Source organism: Bombyx mori, chromosome 17 (genome assembly GCF_030269925.1).
Source record: "Bombyx mori chromosome 17, ASM3026992v2".
NCBI lineage: Eukaryota > Metazoa > Arthropoda > Insecta > Lepidoptera > Bombycidae > Bombyx > Bombyx mori.
Genome location: NC_085123.1, coordinates 2,836,406 through 2,852,548, shown reverse-complemented (window position 1 = coordinate 2,852,548; position 16,143 = coordinate 2,836,406). Strand labels below are relative to the sequence as shown.

General features: G+C 37.8%; 4 protein-coding genes across 23 annotated transcripts in view; 2 read left to right on the top strand and 2 right to left on the bottom strand.

Moving 5' to 3' along the window:
* LOC101744488 (ribonuclease Z, mitochondrial) overlaps positions 1-4,808 on the top strand; it is a 31,953-nt gene extending 27,145 nt beyond the window's left edge. For 10 of the 20 annotated variants that reach the window (XM_062673262.1, XM_038016738.2, XM_062673261.1 and 7 more), the window contains 4 exons: positions 967-1,038; positions 2,272-2,385; positions 3,479-3,571; positions 4,620-4,808. In XM_062673262.1, coding sequence (XP_062529246.1) covers positions 967-1,038; positions 2,272-2,385; positions 3,479-3,571; positions 4,620-4,663 — 323 coding nt within the window. In that variant the 3' untranslated portion in view covers positions 4,664-4,808. Of the gene's footprint in view, positions 1-966; positions 1,039-2,271; positions 2,386-3,478; positions 3,572-4,602 lie in introns of those variants that run through there. The other 10 variants (XM_062673263.1, XM_062673256.1, XM_062673254.1 and 7 more) reach the window with 6 other exon arrangements.
* LOC778515 (proteasome 26S non-ATPase subunit 4) lies at positions 4,672-5,954 on the bottom strand. The gene is given in 1 exon segment (NM_001098340.1): positions 4,672-5,954. A coding segment is annotated over 1 exon segment (1,089 nt). The 5' UTR covers positions 5,872-5,954; the 3' UTR covers positions 4,672-4,782.
* A 4,254-nt stretch (positions 5,955-10,208) lies between these two features.
* On the top strand, positions 10,209-11,507 carry LOC101744632 (putative ATP synthase subunit f, mitochondrial). Its single transcript, XM_004921923.5, has 4 exons — positions 10,209-10,458; positions 10,540-10,638; positions 10,871-10,987; positions 11,382-11,507. Exons 1-4 carry the CDS (start codon positions 10,380-10,382, stop codon positions 11,408-11,410), a joined length of 324 nt encoding a protein of 107 aa, XP_004921980.1. The 5' UTR covers positions 10,209-10,379; the 3' UTR covers positions 11,411-11,507.
* Positions 11,508-13,741: 2,234 nt separating this feature from the next.
* LOC101744776 (mesencephalic astrocyte-derived neurotrophic factor homolog) lies at positions 13,742-15,147 on the bottom strand. The gene is made up of 2 exons (XM_004921924.5): positions 14,399-15,147; positions 13,742-13,904 (listed from the first exon to the last, which is right to left on the bottom strand). Exon 1 carries the CDS (start codon positions 14,936-14,938, stop codon positions 14,417-14,419), a length of 522 nt encoding a protein of 173 aa, XP_004921981.1. The 5' UTR covers positions 14,939-15,147; the 3' UTR covers positions 13,742-13,904; positions 14,399-14,416.
* Between the last annotated feature and the right edge of the window lie 996 nt (positions 15,148-16,143).

Below are 16,143 nucleotides of genomic sequence, written 5' to 3'. Positions count from 1 at the left end.
ATCGATTTAATATGATTGCTTATATAAAATTTCTTATTTTATCATGCTTAAAACATACAAAAATAATAATTAAAACATATTTTATAGGATCTCAAGAAAGTCGTCGGAACTATTTAAAAAAAATTGTTTTATAACACTATTGTCAACTCGTTAAATATTTAATAATTAAGTGATTTTAGAGAGGAAGTCACAAGGAATGACGTTTGTAATTTTATTAACGAATAAATGTTCTGTAGGTGTTTTTTTTTATCAGGCGGTCCCTTGATAAGTTTAAAATTTGAATCACTCTCAAGTGAGAGTAATTCAAATGGTGCGGCGTACCTTCCTTGAGGTGCGCTGCGGTAGTGTGTTACGGACTTTAGAGTCAGCAAAACAATTAAAATAGATTGTAATAGTCTAAGAAAAACACATACTCAATATACGATAACATTCAGCATGCTAGAAATGGGCAGATGGCACTGTACTACGCCATATCTTTATGTTTTGCGGCAAACGACAACTTTATAAAATCAGTGTAGCAAATTTTAAAAATCGTCATATCGTTTACTTGGCAAATTTGAAGCACGAACTCGTCTTAGATTTCACATAATATCTAAATCACATCATCTTTGCACATAACAATATACTTACTTCCTATTAAAGTATAAATTCTACAAATACATTCACTCAACAATATTTAAAATAAAATGAGCCAAGAACGTTTATCGATAAAACCTACTAACATTAAAATCTTCTGGGCAGCACTAAAACCGCCATGTTTTGTGGCCAGATGACGTCACAGTGGCACGAATTTTTTGTTGACGTTTCATTTCCATAGGTTTCCTACTTGAGTGGGATGCTTAGCCCCTTGTATATCAATACCTATAACGGTTCTTTCGTGCCACCCTTCGATAGCTTTGGCAAGGAATAGGTACAACATACCAAATTTAAGACATAGCTTTTGATTAAATTTGGCTTATTTTACAGGCACGCTCGAAACTCAGGATACACCTGACAACTGTGATATCAGACAGACGACTGGGAAGAGATTTCCGCAATGTATGTTTTAAACTCTCATCATAAACATTTAATGTCTGATAATCGATTATTGAGAAATCGATTTTTCGGCGGCCATTACGGCCTGGCCACGGGGATCGGCGGTGCGAACAGCGAAGCGGTGGGCGAGGCGACCATTCGCGCAGCACCGTTTGCAGGCCACGGGTACTCACGTTCGCCGCCGCGACTAGTAAGGAAGTCCGACAGCGAAATGTCTATATCGAAATTATCTCGATATTGCTTACAAATTAATAGTTTTTTGGTTCAGGACCTATTATTTGGAAAAGATTGTGAAGTACATGATTTGAATAAGAATCGGAGTATACCTATAGATGGAGAATTCCACAAGAAGTACGAGAAATACTTTGGGTGGCTAGACTTCCAAATAGCTGGTCTAGCTAGTATTTCAGCTATTTTATTTTTTTATTGCTTAGATGGGTGGACGAGCTCACAGCCCACCTTGTGTTAAGTGGTTACTGGAGCCCATAGACATCCACAACGTAAATGCGCCACCCACCTTGAGATATAAGTTCTAAGGTCTCAAGTATAGTTATAATGGCTGCCTCACCCTTCAAACCGAAACGCATTACTACTTCACGGCAGAAATAGGCAGGGTGGTAGTACCCACCCGTGTAGACTCACAAGAGGTCCTACCACCAGTAATTACGCAAATTATTATTTTGAAGATTTCATTTTTATCACACGATGTTATTCCTTCACCGTGGAAATCAATCGTGAACGTTGAGTGTTGTTGAGTACGTATTTCATTACAAAAATTGGTACCCGCCTGATATTCGAACACCGGTGCATCGCTCAACACGATTGCACCGGACGTCCGTTAGGCCACGACGACTTTAAAAATAAAAAATAAATAAAAAATATAAAAATTTCGGCGTTAATTTTTCGCGGCGAAAACAACTAAACTCATTTAATCACTGCACTATTCGCCGCGACTACCGCTCGACTCCGTGGCTCGCGCCGTCCGTATTCATGCATTTGTTTTGCTCGCCCGCCGCATCGCGTGATTCGCTCGGTACATTCCGCCGGTCGCTTCGCCGGTCGCCGGTGCGCGTGGCTTGTTAGGTACATTTCTATGCGCTTGTTTTAGTCGCTAGACGCTTCGCCGTTCGCACCGCGCGAATATTCGCATCGGCGAATGTCCCGTGGCCAGGCTGTTAATCTGCCAACAGACAGATTATTGGCTTCATAAATGGCATTGGGTTGTTTTTTTTTCAGCCGCGCCACAAAGCACGAAGAGTTTTAAGCCGCAGCTCGAGGACATAAAGAGTTCATTTTTACTACTCAACAATGGTAAACGAGATGATGACCCGAAAAATATCACACAAAATCGTAATTAATAAATAGATTATTTTATTCGCATACAAAGTTACGAATACCTGAGTAGATAGGTCACGCGATCTCCAACTAACGAAGAGACGCGGTAAATGATTTTGCGTGAATTTCATTTGAATGCACCCTTCAATTTGGCCTTCAATTTAAGTTTTGGTTAATTTGGGATGACGATGACACAATCCTCTCAATAATGCCTAGCTATTAGAGTTCAAAGACAATACAGCCACTTCTTATCTTTTCTTGGGTCGGGAGGGGATCCGCAGACTTCTATCTACGCGTTACTTATGTTTATCGGAGCATTTCATTGTTGCACCAACTAAACTTCCCCCACCACCAACAACCCGCATCAGCCCTTTTGATGGGTAGATAAGTGTGAGCTTATTACAGGCTATAAAGGCGAGGTGACGCGTTTCACTTGAATACTGGTTTACTGGTGGTAGGACCTCTTGTGAGTCCGCACGGGTAGGTACCATACCAGCACCCTGTCTATTTCTACCGTGAAGCAGTAATGCGTTTCGGTTTGAAGGGTGAGGTAGCCACTGTAACTATACTAAAACCTTAGAGCTTACATCTCAAGGTGGGTGGCGCATTTGGGTTGTGGATGTCTATGAGCTCCAGTAACCACTTAACACCATGTGGGCTGTGAGCTCGTCCACCGATCTAAGCTAAAAAAAAAAGAATAGCATTTTTGGCACTGCACGCTGACGTTGGTCGACGGTATTATCACGGCTGCCGGGCATCCCGGTAAGTGGTTTAACCGAAGCCTGTATAGACGGCGCAGCCAACTCACACCCCGGGATACCTCGCCGGGTCAGAATTAACGTGAGTTGGGCAGTGTGATTTGTCTGTTGGTTGATTTTTCGTTGCACATTTTCTTTAGATATCCTCGTCAGGTGAATACTGATGTCACTATTCAATAGAGAACTTATAACTTATACATGAAACGACCAGTTGGCGGATTAAAAAACTTAAAAACCTATAAGTAATTGAGCAGTTTTTTCTGCGTAAATTTCATTCCACAAAAACAAATACCGCTAGAACGTCAAATGAATGGTCTAAACACATTTAAATATGATTTATTTTTCTTCAGAGAATTACAAACCATTTGATGAAGTAAAACGCAGGCAGCAGTTGGTGGAAGTAAAGAAAAAATTTCAAAGTAAACAATTTAAAAAAGACGCATGTTAGTCATTTTGTTTTTATGTAATTTTTAAAGGATAAAGGGTTATTTTTTTAATCAAAAGATCATCAAACTCTGTCATCTTTTCACATGGGTAAGCCATACTTATTCACTGAATGTTCATTACTGGCTTAATGGATTTTGTTTTAATGCCCAGTTGCATTTTCAATTGAATCACCATCAGAATATATGCATTGTTAAAGTTCATAGGTTACATCGGGAACCATACAAAAAAATTAGACATTTTCAACCATTTAATTAAAGGCACATGAATCAAAGTTACAACCTCAGATAATATGTACCTACCCAATATGGGTAAAATACCTGATGTATTTGTTTCAATTATTGTAATAGAATCTGCCATTTATTTGGCTTTAAACTTTATGGTGGCTACAACAAACTTTTCTAACTAAATAACATGTACCAAATACACAATAAAGTGTATATATAAACATTAAAGGATAATCTAATAAAATTAAAACAATGCAAGGTTGAAGAAATTGTGTAATTACTGGTAGTGAGTGGTGGTGTTCAATGATGTGTAACTATACTGAGACCTTAGAACTTGTATCTCAAGGTGTGTGGCGCATTTACGTTGTAGATGTCTATGGGTTTCAGTAACCATTTAACACCAGGTGGGCTGTGAGCTCGTCCACACATATAGGCAATAAAAAAAAATAAAAAAATAAAAAAGTGTTAGCCCCCTAAGCCACACTCACAATAGTGCATAATAAAATAAATACAAACAGGAATAAAAGCCCATGTCTGAAATGGTTACTTGCTCTGTAGTAAGCTATTTCTTCTTCTTCTCTGTCGTTTCCTCATTACTGAGGGTCGTGACCACCTTGGTCCAGTAAGCTATTTAGTAATGTGAAATATTTATTTCACCATTCATGTTAATTTAAGCAGCATAATCGAAAGCAGATGAGGCTGGCTTTGATTCTTCTCAATAATGCAGAAATATTTAAAAGTAAAAAACAGAGCATACATATCGAAAATCACTTATTTTTAATTATTCTAATTTTATTTTTCAGAGGCTCTTTTGTTACAGTGTATGACAAAATTGAAGGTTTGAATTGGATCTCGTGGAAATAATGATGGTGTACAATAAAGTGTTATTTATTTAAATTTATAGATATATCAACACTGTCATGTTCCAATGTTGAAGCTTACAAACATGTATCTATTCAAAAGAAAATGAAAAAGTAAATAAACTAATTCTCTTTAGATGTGGATCCTTTTCCGTCTTTGTCTTTCTCATCCTTCTCATCCTTATCCTTCTTGATTGTTGACATAGCATTTCTGATGGCTTCACTCTGTGGGTCTACTCCGGGAAGGTTCTCAAGCACACTCTGTAAAAATGCTGGATCATTCATAACTTCTGCATATTCTTCAGAAACATCCATGCTCTCTTCAGCCTGGGGTGCTTCTTGTTGCATGCTCATTTGCATTGCAAGCGCAATCTGCTCCTCTTCAGAGAGTTCCATTGCATCACGACCGAGAGACATAGCAATGGCTCTCTCTACTGCTGTATCTGATCCTTCAGTGGCAGTGCCAGTTTCGCCTTCAGTTGTGGTCTGTTGACGACGAGACTCTTCTTCTTGACGTTGCCTTTGTTCTTCCATCGACACACGTAGAGCTAATGCGAGCTCTGGGTCTACATTGGGATCTACTCCAAATTCGAAAGGAGACAAACCAGAGCCAGAAGGGCCTGCTCCATCACCACCTATCAGAGGACTTGTTATCAAAGCCTCAGAAAGCACAACACAGCCTCCAGCTGGCACAGACACAAGGTGACTTCCCCCAGTCGATGTGTCTTTCCCATTTAGTGTGTTGACAAAGGTAGTCAAAAGGGGGTTGTTTTCTGAATCCTCTCCAAACGAAACAACATCACAGTTGACTTTCTCCTTCTTTAGCCTTTTAGCTAGTTTTACGAGTTCCTTTTCGTCAGTGTTGACAGGGGAACCGACAAAAACTACTATGCGCATCTTGTGATTCTTTCCCTGACGGTGTTTTAAAGCTAAATGTGCAATGCGGATTCCGGTCAATAGATTGATGTCACCGTTTGGCTGGACGCGATGGAGCTTGGACATGATACGTCCTACGTCGCTAGTAAGTGTGGCTAATACTTCGACGTTTGCAAGAGTTAATAATCCGACATTATTCTCAGGATTGGATCGTGTTTTGGAATGACATACCAAATTAACAGCATCCTGCTGAGCTTGCAGTCGTGTCGGCAAGAAATCTCCATTTCTCATGTAGTCACTATTGTCCACACAGATCATAGTACTTTCTAAGACCATTTTAGTATTTTTTCAGCAGACTAATATTTATTAAAGCGAATACAACGGTAGTCAATTCAATTCGTACAATGAACAAAAATTGCTGTATAATCATAGACAATGTCTGACGATTGACTTATGACATATTTAACAAATTGACATTAAGAACTATTCTTCAAGTGGCAAAAGTGTTGAGATAATTCATATCAAAAAAACTTTGTAAAAATAATCGTGTCGAGTTTTCATACCTAGTAAATCTTGTATACAGTTATCAGAAAATTTGCCTTACATTTATTTCTACCACATTATATTGATTTCACTGAGAATTTAAGCCAAATCAACAGGTTACATATCATTTCAACAATGACTTTAACAGGCGTCTTGTAGTCTAAAAAAATATTCGACAAAAACTAGAAGAGCTCTAATAACTCGTACAAGATTCAATACTCGATCAAGTAATATTTTTCACTCGGTGGAATCCTAATTAGACAGGAAATGGTTCGCAATTACGGAAAGATGGTGTATTCTATTACATCGATTAATCTACGTTCCTAACTAAGACATAAGTCTTGGTTATGAATCAATTCGACTGAAACTAAAAGGTAAATTAATTTAATGAAACTGAAAGCCATGTAAGCATTGTTTTGAAATGTTATCCTGCTTGCAAGATATTTAGGTTCAAGATTTGAAGTCGTCGTGGCCTAAAGGATAAGACGTCCGGTGCTTCCTATCGAGCGATGCAACGGTGATCGAATCCCGCAGGCGGGTACCAATTTACCTAATGAAATACGTACTTAGCAAGTGTTCCCGATTGACTTCCACGGTGAAGGAATAACATTGTGTAATAAAAATCAAGCCCGCAAAATTATAATTTGCGTAATCACTGGTGGTAGGACCTCTTGTGAGTCCGCACGGGTAGGTACTACCGCCCTGCTTATTTCTGCCGTGAAGCAGTAATGCGCTTCGGTTTGAAGGGTGCGGCAGCCGTTGTAACTACACAGATACCTTAGAAATTATATCTCAAGGTGAGTGGCGGTATTTACGTTGTAGATGTCTATGGGCTCCAGTAACCACTTAACACGAGGTGGGCTGTGAGTCCGTCCACACATCTAAGCAATAAAAGAAAAATGGTAGGAGGAGGATTTATAACGTAACCGTGAATTTCGGTGACTAATATTTTTTTAATTGCCCGTCACAGAATGCAGCGATAATTGGTACTTAGAAAACGCTGCTTAGTTCCTCTTACAACATACACCTATGTGAAGAGATGGGGTGGTGCTATTCTAGGCCCGAAAACAGACATTTTTATTTTTATTTTTTATTTTTATTTTCTTCTCTTTTTATCTACAATCAGTATCCAGTACTTTTATTAGATGAGTTGAAATTTTCTAAGTCAGTAAGAGCGTGACTCCAGCGAGCCATCTACTCTAAATTTAAGATTTGTCATTGAACTATATGACGTCTTTTCTCTTGAGCCGTTTACCGTAACTTCGTTTTTTCAAGGCAGCAGCCAGATTGTTTGGGTGCTTTTCCAGTGTTTCGTGGTGTTTTTGTTTAAATTTTACGATTTCCTGCATTATTGTAGGCATCCCTAGTTCTTTGTGTATTTCAGTGTTTGTGACCAACCACGGAACACCACTTATGGAGCGCAAGATACAGTTTTGCATTCTTTGTATAATACTGATATTCGAATTGCAGGCGCTACCCCATAATTCGATTCCGTACAGCCAAACTGGCTTAAGGATAACTTTGTAAATTAAAAGTTTGTTGTCAACACTCAGCTTGCTGTTACGCCCCAACAGCCAATGGAGATTTTTGTATCGGATGTTTAGTTCCTGTCTCTTAGTTTGAATGTGGTGTTTCCATGTTAGGCGGCGGTCCAAGTGCATTCCCAGGTATCTTACATTGTCTTGATGAGGCAATATAGCGTTATTAACATGGACAGGTGGACAATCACCTTTTCGCAATGTGAATGTAACATGTACCGACTTGTTTGCACTGGCTCTTATTCGCCACTTGTGTAGCCATGTGGATATTTTATCAAGCCCTTTTTGCAATCTCTGTGATGCTACAAAACGATCCGTGTGACTCACCAATATTGCAGTATCATCGGCGAATGTTGCAGTGGTAACATCATTAACCTCAGGTAGGTCAGCAGTGTATATAGTATATAATAGTGGTCCCAGGACTGATCCCTGTGGTACACCTGCTGAGATATCGCAGAATCGTGACAAAGAATCCCCTTCTTTCACCTGGAATATTCTGTTTGCGAGATACGATTTTAGCAGACAATAATACTGATGAGGTAGCGCTGCCTTTAATTTATACAGGAGGCCTTTATGCCAAACTTTATCAAAGGCCTGCTGTATATCTAGAAACGCCGAGGAGCAGTAGAGTTTTTCTTCCAAACTTTTGCGTATTTTTTCACAGACTCTGTGAACTTGTTCGACCGTGCCATGATTTCGTCTAAACCCAAATTGATGATCAGGAATGATTTTTTCGTCATTGAGGATTGGGACAAGTCTACCTTTCAGGAGCTTCTCGAAAACTTTGGAAAGTATTGGCAGCAAGCTTATAGGTCGGTATGAGGATACTTCATTGGGTGGTTTGCCCATCTTGTGAATCATAATTATGTGAGATACTTTCCAGGCCATTGGAAAATACTGGACTCTTAGTATGCTATTATAGAGTGAAGTCAGGAACACTACCACCTTCCTTGGAATTTGTTTTAATATCTCCTTGGTTATAAGATCATATCCGGGGGCCTTTTTATCCTGTAGTTTTGATATAACTCTCCAAACTTCGCGTACTGTAACTGGCCGCTGTGGGGGTAGCATTTGGAAGTCTTGTAGCAGAATTTCATTGATATGTTCCTCATGTACTAAATCTATGTCAGCATTTAGTTTAAAAACTGATTCAAGATGTTGAGCGAATGCGTTTGCTTTTTCTTGAGATGTTCGCGCCTAACCATTCATGGTTTTTATCGGAGGTTTGAATGACTGAGGTCTGCTATAATTCTTGGTGAATTTCCACAACGAGTAATTAGTTGCTGCAGTGGCTGTTAGTGTCACGAGACGATCCTCCAACGTTTTATTGTGCCAGTTGTTCAGTATTTCTTTTAGTTGAACCGCACTCCTATACAGCGCTTTCTTGTCTGCTTCTAATCTGCTTTGGTGCCAGACTCTTCTAAGCCTCCTCTTTTCCAGTACTGCCTTTTTGACTTCCAATGGATAGTTTATACGAGTTTTTACAGACTCTTCTTCAGGCGTGGACACCCAGCATGCTTCTTGGATCAGATTAGTTATGTATCTAGTCGCATTTTCAATATCATCAGGTGTTTTCAGAGCTACTTTCAGGTCAATTTTTTCATCAAGGGTTTCCCTGAACGAGTTCCAGTCAGTGCTTTTATTTCTCAATTTTTCAGGTGTCGTATATTCTATCACCATTGTACTTAAATTTAGTAGGACTGGAGTGTGGTCTGTGGAGCTGTCATAGCACGACTCAGATTTGATATAGTGTGTTGAAAACCCTTTCAAAATAAAGAAGTCCAATAGGTCTGGAATTTTCTTTGGGTCTGAGGGCCAGTAAGTCGGTTCCCCAGTTGAAACTGTGGTTAATTTGCAATCATCCACACAGAGCTTCAACTGTCGTCCTCTTGTGGTCGTTAGTCTCGAGCCCCAGTAAGTGCATTTTGCGTTCCAGTCTCCACCCACGACAAAGCGATTTCCGAGACTTTGGAAGAAATCTATGAACATATCCCCCATGATTTTATGCTTTGGCGGACAGTATATTGCTGACAAGTTAAAACAACCACTTTTGTCTTCAATTAGTATTGTAGTGGCTTGAATGTGATCGGTTTTGTAGCCAGGCATTGGGTGGTGTTTAATGGATTTTCGTACTATTATTGCTGTTCCTGCATGTCCAGTACCATCAGGGTGAGTAGTGACGTAACACACATAGTTTTTGAATTTTATACTAGAGGACGCGGTACAGTGAGCCTCGGAGATTAGCAGCACGTCTAAATTACGCTGAGTCATAAGTAGTTCCGCTTCGTTCTTATTAGGGGCGAGGCCGTTAATGTTCCACGTAGCTATTCTTAATGAAGTAATTTTGAGATCTTATTAATGAGTTTATTTATGAGCATCACTAATGCGCTCATTTGTTGTAGGATGAGGTCGTATTTCTCTGTTTGTTTGAGAAGTAATTGGAAAACAGACATTCACACAATTCAATTATTATTATCAAACAAGTTAGATTTTTTGCCTTTTTGGAATAGATTTAATTTAATAGGTAGTATTCGTGTACAAATAAAGTACACTCTTATTGAAAGTTCATATTATTTTAATTCTTGAAATTATGTACGCACGATCTTGATAATCACTGTCCATTGTATTTAACTTTATGGTTGTTCGATTTATGACACTTGACACTTCCGACAGTTGGTATCTTTCGGAAAAACTGAAATAAGTATTAGGTAGGTACCTACTCGAATTGATTTTTAGAAAAGTGCATCGGGCTTTTCTAAAAATATGGCTTTCGGTGATTACCCCAAGGAGTATAATCCTGCTGTACATGGGCCTTACGATCCTGCACGCTACTATGGAAAACGTAAGTTTCATCCGTATTATGTCAATGATCCTTCATATTGATTGAAGTTTCGGTTATGTAATTCTACATTACTTTTAACAGCTGATACTCCATTCAGTCAGTTGAAGCTGAACGAAATCGGTTCGTGGTTCGGTCGCCGCAGCAAGACTCCGTCTGCCGTGGCCGGAGCTTTCAGTCGAGGTAATACAATTATATTTTTATTAGCATTTTAGGTTATGTATGAAACACTGCTTGAGAAACAATTAAAATTGCAAGAAAGAAATGTTAAAAAATCATTCAATAATATGACCATAAATAAATTTAATAAAAAAAATAACTTATCATTAATAAAATTAAATTTAAAGTCAGTATTAAAATCATGTTCAAAAACAGTCACTGATAATGAACAATAGTATTATTTTGAAACTTTCAGCCTGGTGGAGATGGCAACATAAGTACGTACAACCTAAGAAGGTTGGCATGGCTCCATTCTATCAACTACTCGTTGGCAGCATGGTCTTCTTCTATGCCATCAACTATGGAAGAATTAGTTAGTATCCTTATTTTGGTATTATTATCTTAGTAATCAGCCTGATTGACTGTTGGAAATGAGACTTATTCTTAGCACAATTTTCCATCAAGCCATAATCCACATCTGAAGGGTTTGAATGCTATTCATATTAATTATCTGGAGATCGAAGAATGATTCATGTAAATAAAGACTATACAGATGTGTAGTTATTTAGTGGGATGTGGTCAATATTATAATCTGCTAAGTGATTTCAGTTCTAACTATTATTACAGTGTAGTGCAGTGGGCAGTTATTATTTTATTATTTCGAATAAATTGTCTGAAAAGAATTCCCCTATTTAATTGTGTATTATATCAAAATTTTCTAGCAAAGCTTTACTGTCACATTAAAATAAATATTGTCTCATTTTCAGAGCACCACAAGAACTACAAATACCACTAAAGAACAGATTCTGTACCTGTTGCTGTATGAATTAAAATATAATCTGTTTTGTTTAACTCATACATTCATTAAAAATTGCAATAAATTAGTACTGTGATGTCTTGTTTTTTTCTTTGATTGAATTATTGATTGATTGATTGAAATTAATTGGTCTATTAGTATACTATAACTTGTTCTTCTCAGTCATTTACACTCTTAAGACACTGGTCATGGTCACCGTTTCAGGTGGTAATGCACTTCGCCAGATGTCGCCATTTCTCAACATTCCAGAACTCAATGGACAAAATAAAAACCGTACGTTAGTCAGTATCAATCTCTTAACTGCATTGGTGTAATTACTGGCCTACTCTTAAAACCATCAAACGGAAAGTGTGTACCTATTTCGCTTTAAAACGCTAAGTTGCTGTTGTTACTTCAGTCGTTCCCTTAATTAACTTTTATAAAATACAAATTACGTTAATCAATTTGAAAAGGAGGGTAGTTTGTTTTTATTGCTATAGTATAATAGGGGACTACTAGCTCACAATACACTTAGTGGTGCAATAGTTTCAGAGGATTCGGTATCAAAAAGGCTGTGCTGAAGGTGTGCTGCATATGTTTTAATATATCATAAAACAATTTATTGTGGAACTTACATAAGCTATATATTTTACCATGATTGAGAACTTTTTATTGCTTAGATGGGTGGACGACCAAAGCCCATGATAGGCGTCAACGTAAATGACGTCACCCACCTTGAGACCTGAGTCACAGCCTGAGTTCCATTCCAAGTCATAATTTTAAAGTACAATTACCCACCCTTCAAACTGAAACACATACTGCTTCGCGGCAGTAATGTGCCAGGTAGTGGTATCTACCCGTGGGGTCACAAGACGCCCCACTCTCAGTGATTACGCAAATTTTATTTTTTGTGACTGATTTTTTTGATTACACCATGTTATTGCTCTATCATGGAAATCATTCACTTGAAAAATTGTTACCTGGCTGCGGGATTCGAACACCAGTACAGAAGTATCACTTAATACGAATGCACTGAGTGTTTTATCCTTTAAGCCATGAGGACTACAAAGCAACATAATGCGAAATGATGAATCTAATATTACCAATGCTAGGAACCATTATTTACGCCCTTTAAACCGTGCACTTACTCTAAGAGATAATGTCTGGTGATCCTGACGTCTGTGCGAACCGGCTTAAAGATATGGTGCTTCAGGGGATGGAATTGTTCATTCCTTTTTCTGAGGTGCCCGTCGGGGGTCGCAGAGGATCCTGTTATAACAATGCCAGTAGGTCCACATACGCGGCATGGGATAGACGACGGATCCTAACGTCTCAGGCAAAAGGTGGAAATATAACGCCGCTTCCAGGTCTTACAAGAAGTCTAATGCCAAGGCGAAGTCAGAGCACGTTGCCAGAGCTCAACTTTAGCACTTTAGCTATCCCTCTGTTAGCCGCGCTTTTTGGTCGTTCGCCAAAGCTGCAGAAAGAAACCTTTGTAGGTCTAGTCTCCCACCACTGCGCAAGTCCGATGAGTCTGGATCATAGTGCAAAAGAGAAGGCTGGTCCTTTGATCTATGGACGACGGGGGTACCACTCCACCGAAAATCCACTTTTGTGATAGTTCTCTGCTGGAGATATGTTTTGCTTAGATGGGTGGACGAGCTCACAGCCCATCTGGTGTTAAGTGGTTACTGGAGCCTACAGACGTCTACAACGTAAATGCGCCACCCACCTTGAGATATAAGTTCTAAGGTCCCAGTATAGTTACAACGGCTGCCCCACCTTCGAACCGAAACGCATTTCTGATTCACGGCGGAAATAGGCGGGGTGGTGGTACCTACCCGTGCGGCCTCCCGAGAGGCCCTACCACCAGTAATTACGCAAATTATAATTTTGCAAGTTTCATTTTTATTACACGATGTTATTCCTTCACCGTGGAAGTCAATCGTAAACAATTGTTAAGTACGTATTTCATTAGAAAAATTGGTACCCACCTGAGATTTGAACACCGGTGCATCACTCAACACGAATGCACCGGACGTCTTATCCGTTAGGCCACAATGACTTTAAAATAAAACTCCACATAAATTCTGATACTCCATTCTGATATATGTTCGTCAGCCACATATTTTAGAAACTTTTTTAAGAACACAGACCAATCCAAGGGGCCAATCATTCCCTAACTCAATTTTAATGACTGTGGGTAGGAGTATAAGGGCATTATCCATATGCATGAGATTGAGCATAATATGTATTAGCCTAGCATCCTTTTCTGAAGTTCAATTCATAAACACTTCAGTTCATTGTACTTACTACATAAAATAAAAATAATGAACGTGAAAAATATTTAATTATAATAATTTATTGTGTACATGCGTTCATTCTCACTGTATACACTTTCATACTTTATTAATTTACAAATACACTGTCCATATTACATCACACAGAAGGTCTGCATGATGTTGATATCACAATGTGAATGTTGATAATTCACCTAGAAAAAAGAAAAAATAATTGTAAGTAATTACATTTTATATTAACACACAGGAGTAGTTAAAAATGAATTCATTTGGTATGTTTGTCTTATGAAGATTCACAAACATCTTTATACGTCTGATTTATTTAAAAAGATTATTTGCATTTCTTTTAGTGATTATGATTACTATTCAATTACTATTACTTTTGTTTTGTATATGGTATATTATTACACAGTATTGATTTGTTGTTAATTTACTCAACTCTCCTATATCAGCATTTGAATGAACCATCACAAAGACTAACCACAAGTAGTTTGACATAGCCAGTTACCGTAATATCAATTCAATATGAATTATAAAATTTACACAGAATTATCACAAAATTTGATACTACTGTCTAAAGTAAAGTTTTATGGCTGAACATTTACTGTTAATCAAAACTTGTTGATATATATCTACACATTTTTTAATAGACGGTTCATAAATTTAATGATTGGCTTCAGAGCCTTACCTAATGTATTTATTTAGTTTAGAGGTCAGATCTACCCATGTATTTGGGTTTTAACTCTTCTATTCTCTTAATGAAGTCAGTCTTCTCGATGCAACCATCGCAGACCTCATCCCAGTCGTTCAGAATCTTCTTCAAGTCACGTACTTTTAGTTTCTTCAAATCAACATTATTTAGATCGATTTGTTTGTCGAACCTTAGGTCACAGATTTGTGCATCTTTTTTCTTCAATTTTTCACATATTTTATCGGCGGGCATAGACCAACTTAAGGGCTTTGACAATTCTCCCAAAATGCCGGTGGCTGACTCTTCGAGACCTCCTAAATAGTAACAAAATCTATTTTCTTTGTTCTTTGAACCTTTACAGAACTTTTTGAACTCTGCCTCGATTTTTTTAGGGTCTTTCTTCACATCATCTGATAGCGTGGCGGCAAACTTCTCTACAGTTTTCACACACACTTCGCAATCACCTTCTCGAAGTGATAGGACCACCTGCACAGCCGTAGCCAAAAATAATAAATGAAACAGACTAAATTTAAACATTTTTGACGAGTATTTGAACTCGTGTGTTATAAATTTAGACACTTCAATATAAAACTGGGAATGCTAATGTAAAACCACGTAAGTTGTCAAAAACTGAATATGATGGAAGAATCTCGTCCTTTCATAGAAACGCAGACGTTGACAGCTGTACTTGGCGAGCTGTGATTGGTGCACGTTTTTGATCGTAGTGATGTGGATCATAGATTATACACTTAGATGTGGATGTTTAGGAGCAATTGGCCTCTGCAGCTTACAGTATAACTACAATTTTTTTTAGATGACAGCTAATCTCATGGCAATAAAATTTTCATAGGGGAAAACAAACTCGACCACTTAGAGAATACATAATACAAGCTCGTTTATGTATATATACTCTAAGCTTGACCATGATTTTTTAATACGGTGTGTATTATGTGTTAGTTAGTTCAGTCACTGATCTTATCGTATTTTCTTTCTGATGAAATGTACTTGTTTAAGTATTATTTACATAAATGAGATTTGATATGACACTGAGTAGTGGTTATTTTTTTAATATTATTTATATATGTATAGTAGGTATATATTACTATTTATATTATAATATATTTAAAATAATTTTAGTGGTAGTAGGCAGTCTTATGAGTCGCACGGGTAGGTACCACCTTATCAATTTCTACCGTGAAGCAGTAATGCGTTTCTGTTTGAGAGGTGGGGCAGTCGTTATATTGTAAAATTAAGAATTTGTGCTCATCCAGGTGGACCGTGAGCTTATCCACCCACTTTAGCAATAAATAAAAAAGGATTTAGTACTCACGAAAGACTACTGTCTTTGAGTGAATTGGTTTCTTCCAGAGACGTTCGGGTGGTTATTAGCAAATCTCTGCCTCCCTGGCTAAGCATGCGGAGCTAGTAAAAACCGAGCCATCAGCAATCCCTTAATAAAAAAAACATATTGAAACTATTATGTTTGTTTTATCTACGAGTATAAAATATTACAGAGAGTGGCCAGAATACAGTCGGCTTTATTAATTTATTTATTTATTTATTTAAGGATTACCGACAGGGTTTACAGTAAGACATAAAATAACATTGACATGTATAGAGCAATTGATAACTGCAACTCTAATTATAGGCAATCACAGCATGCATTACATTAATATATTAATAGAGATTTAATAATACTATTAATAATAATAAAAAATTAAAAACAAAAGAAAGACAACAAG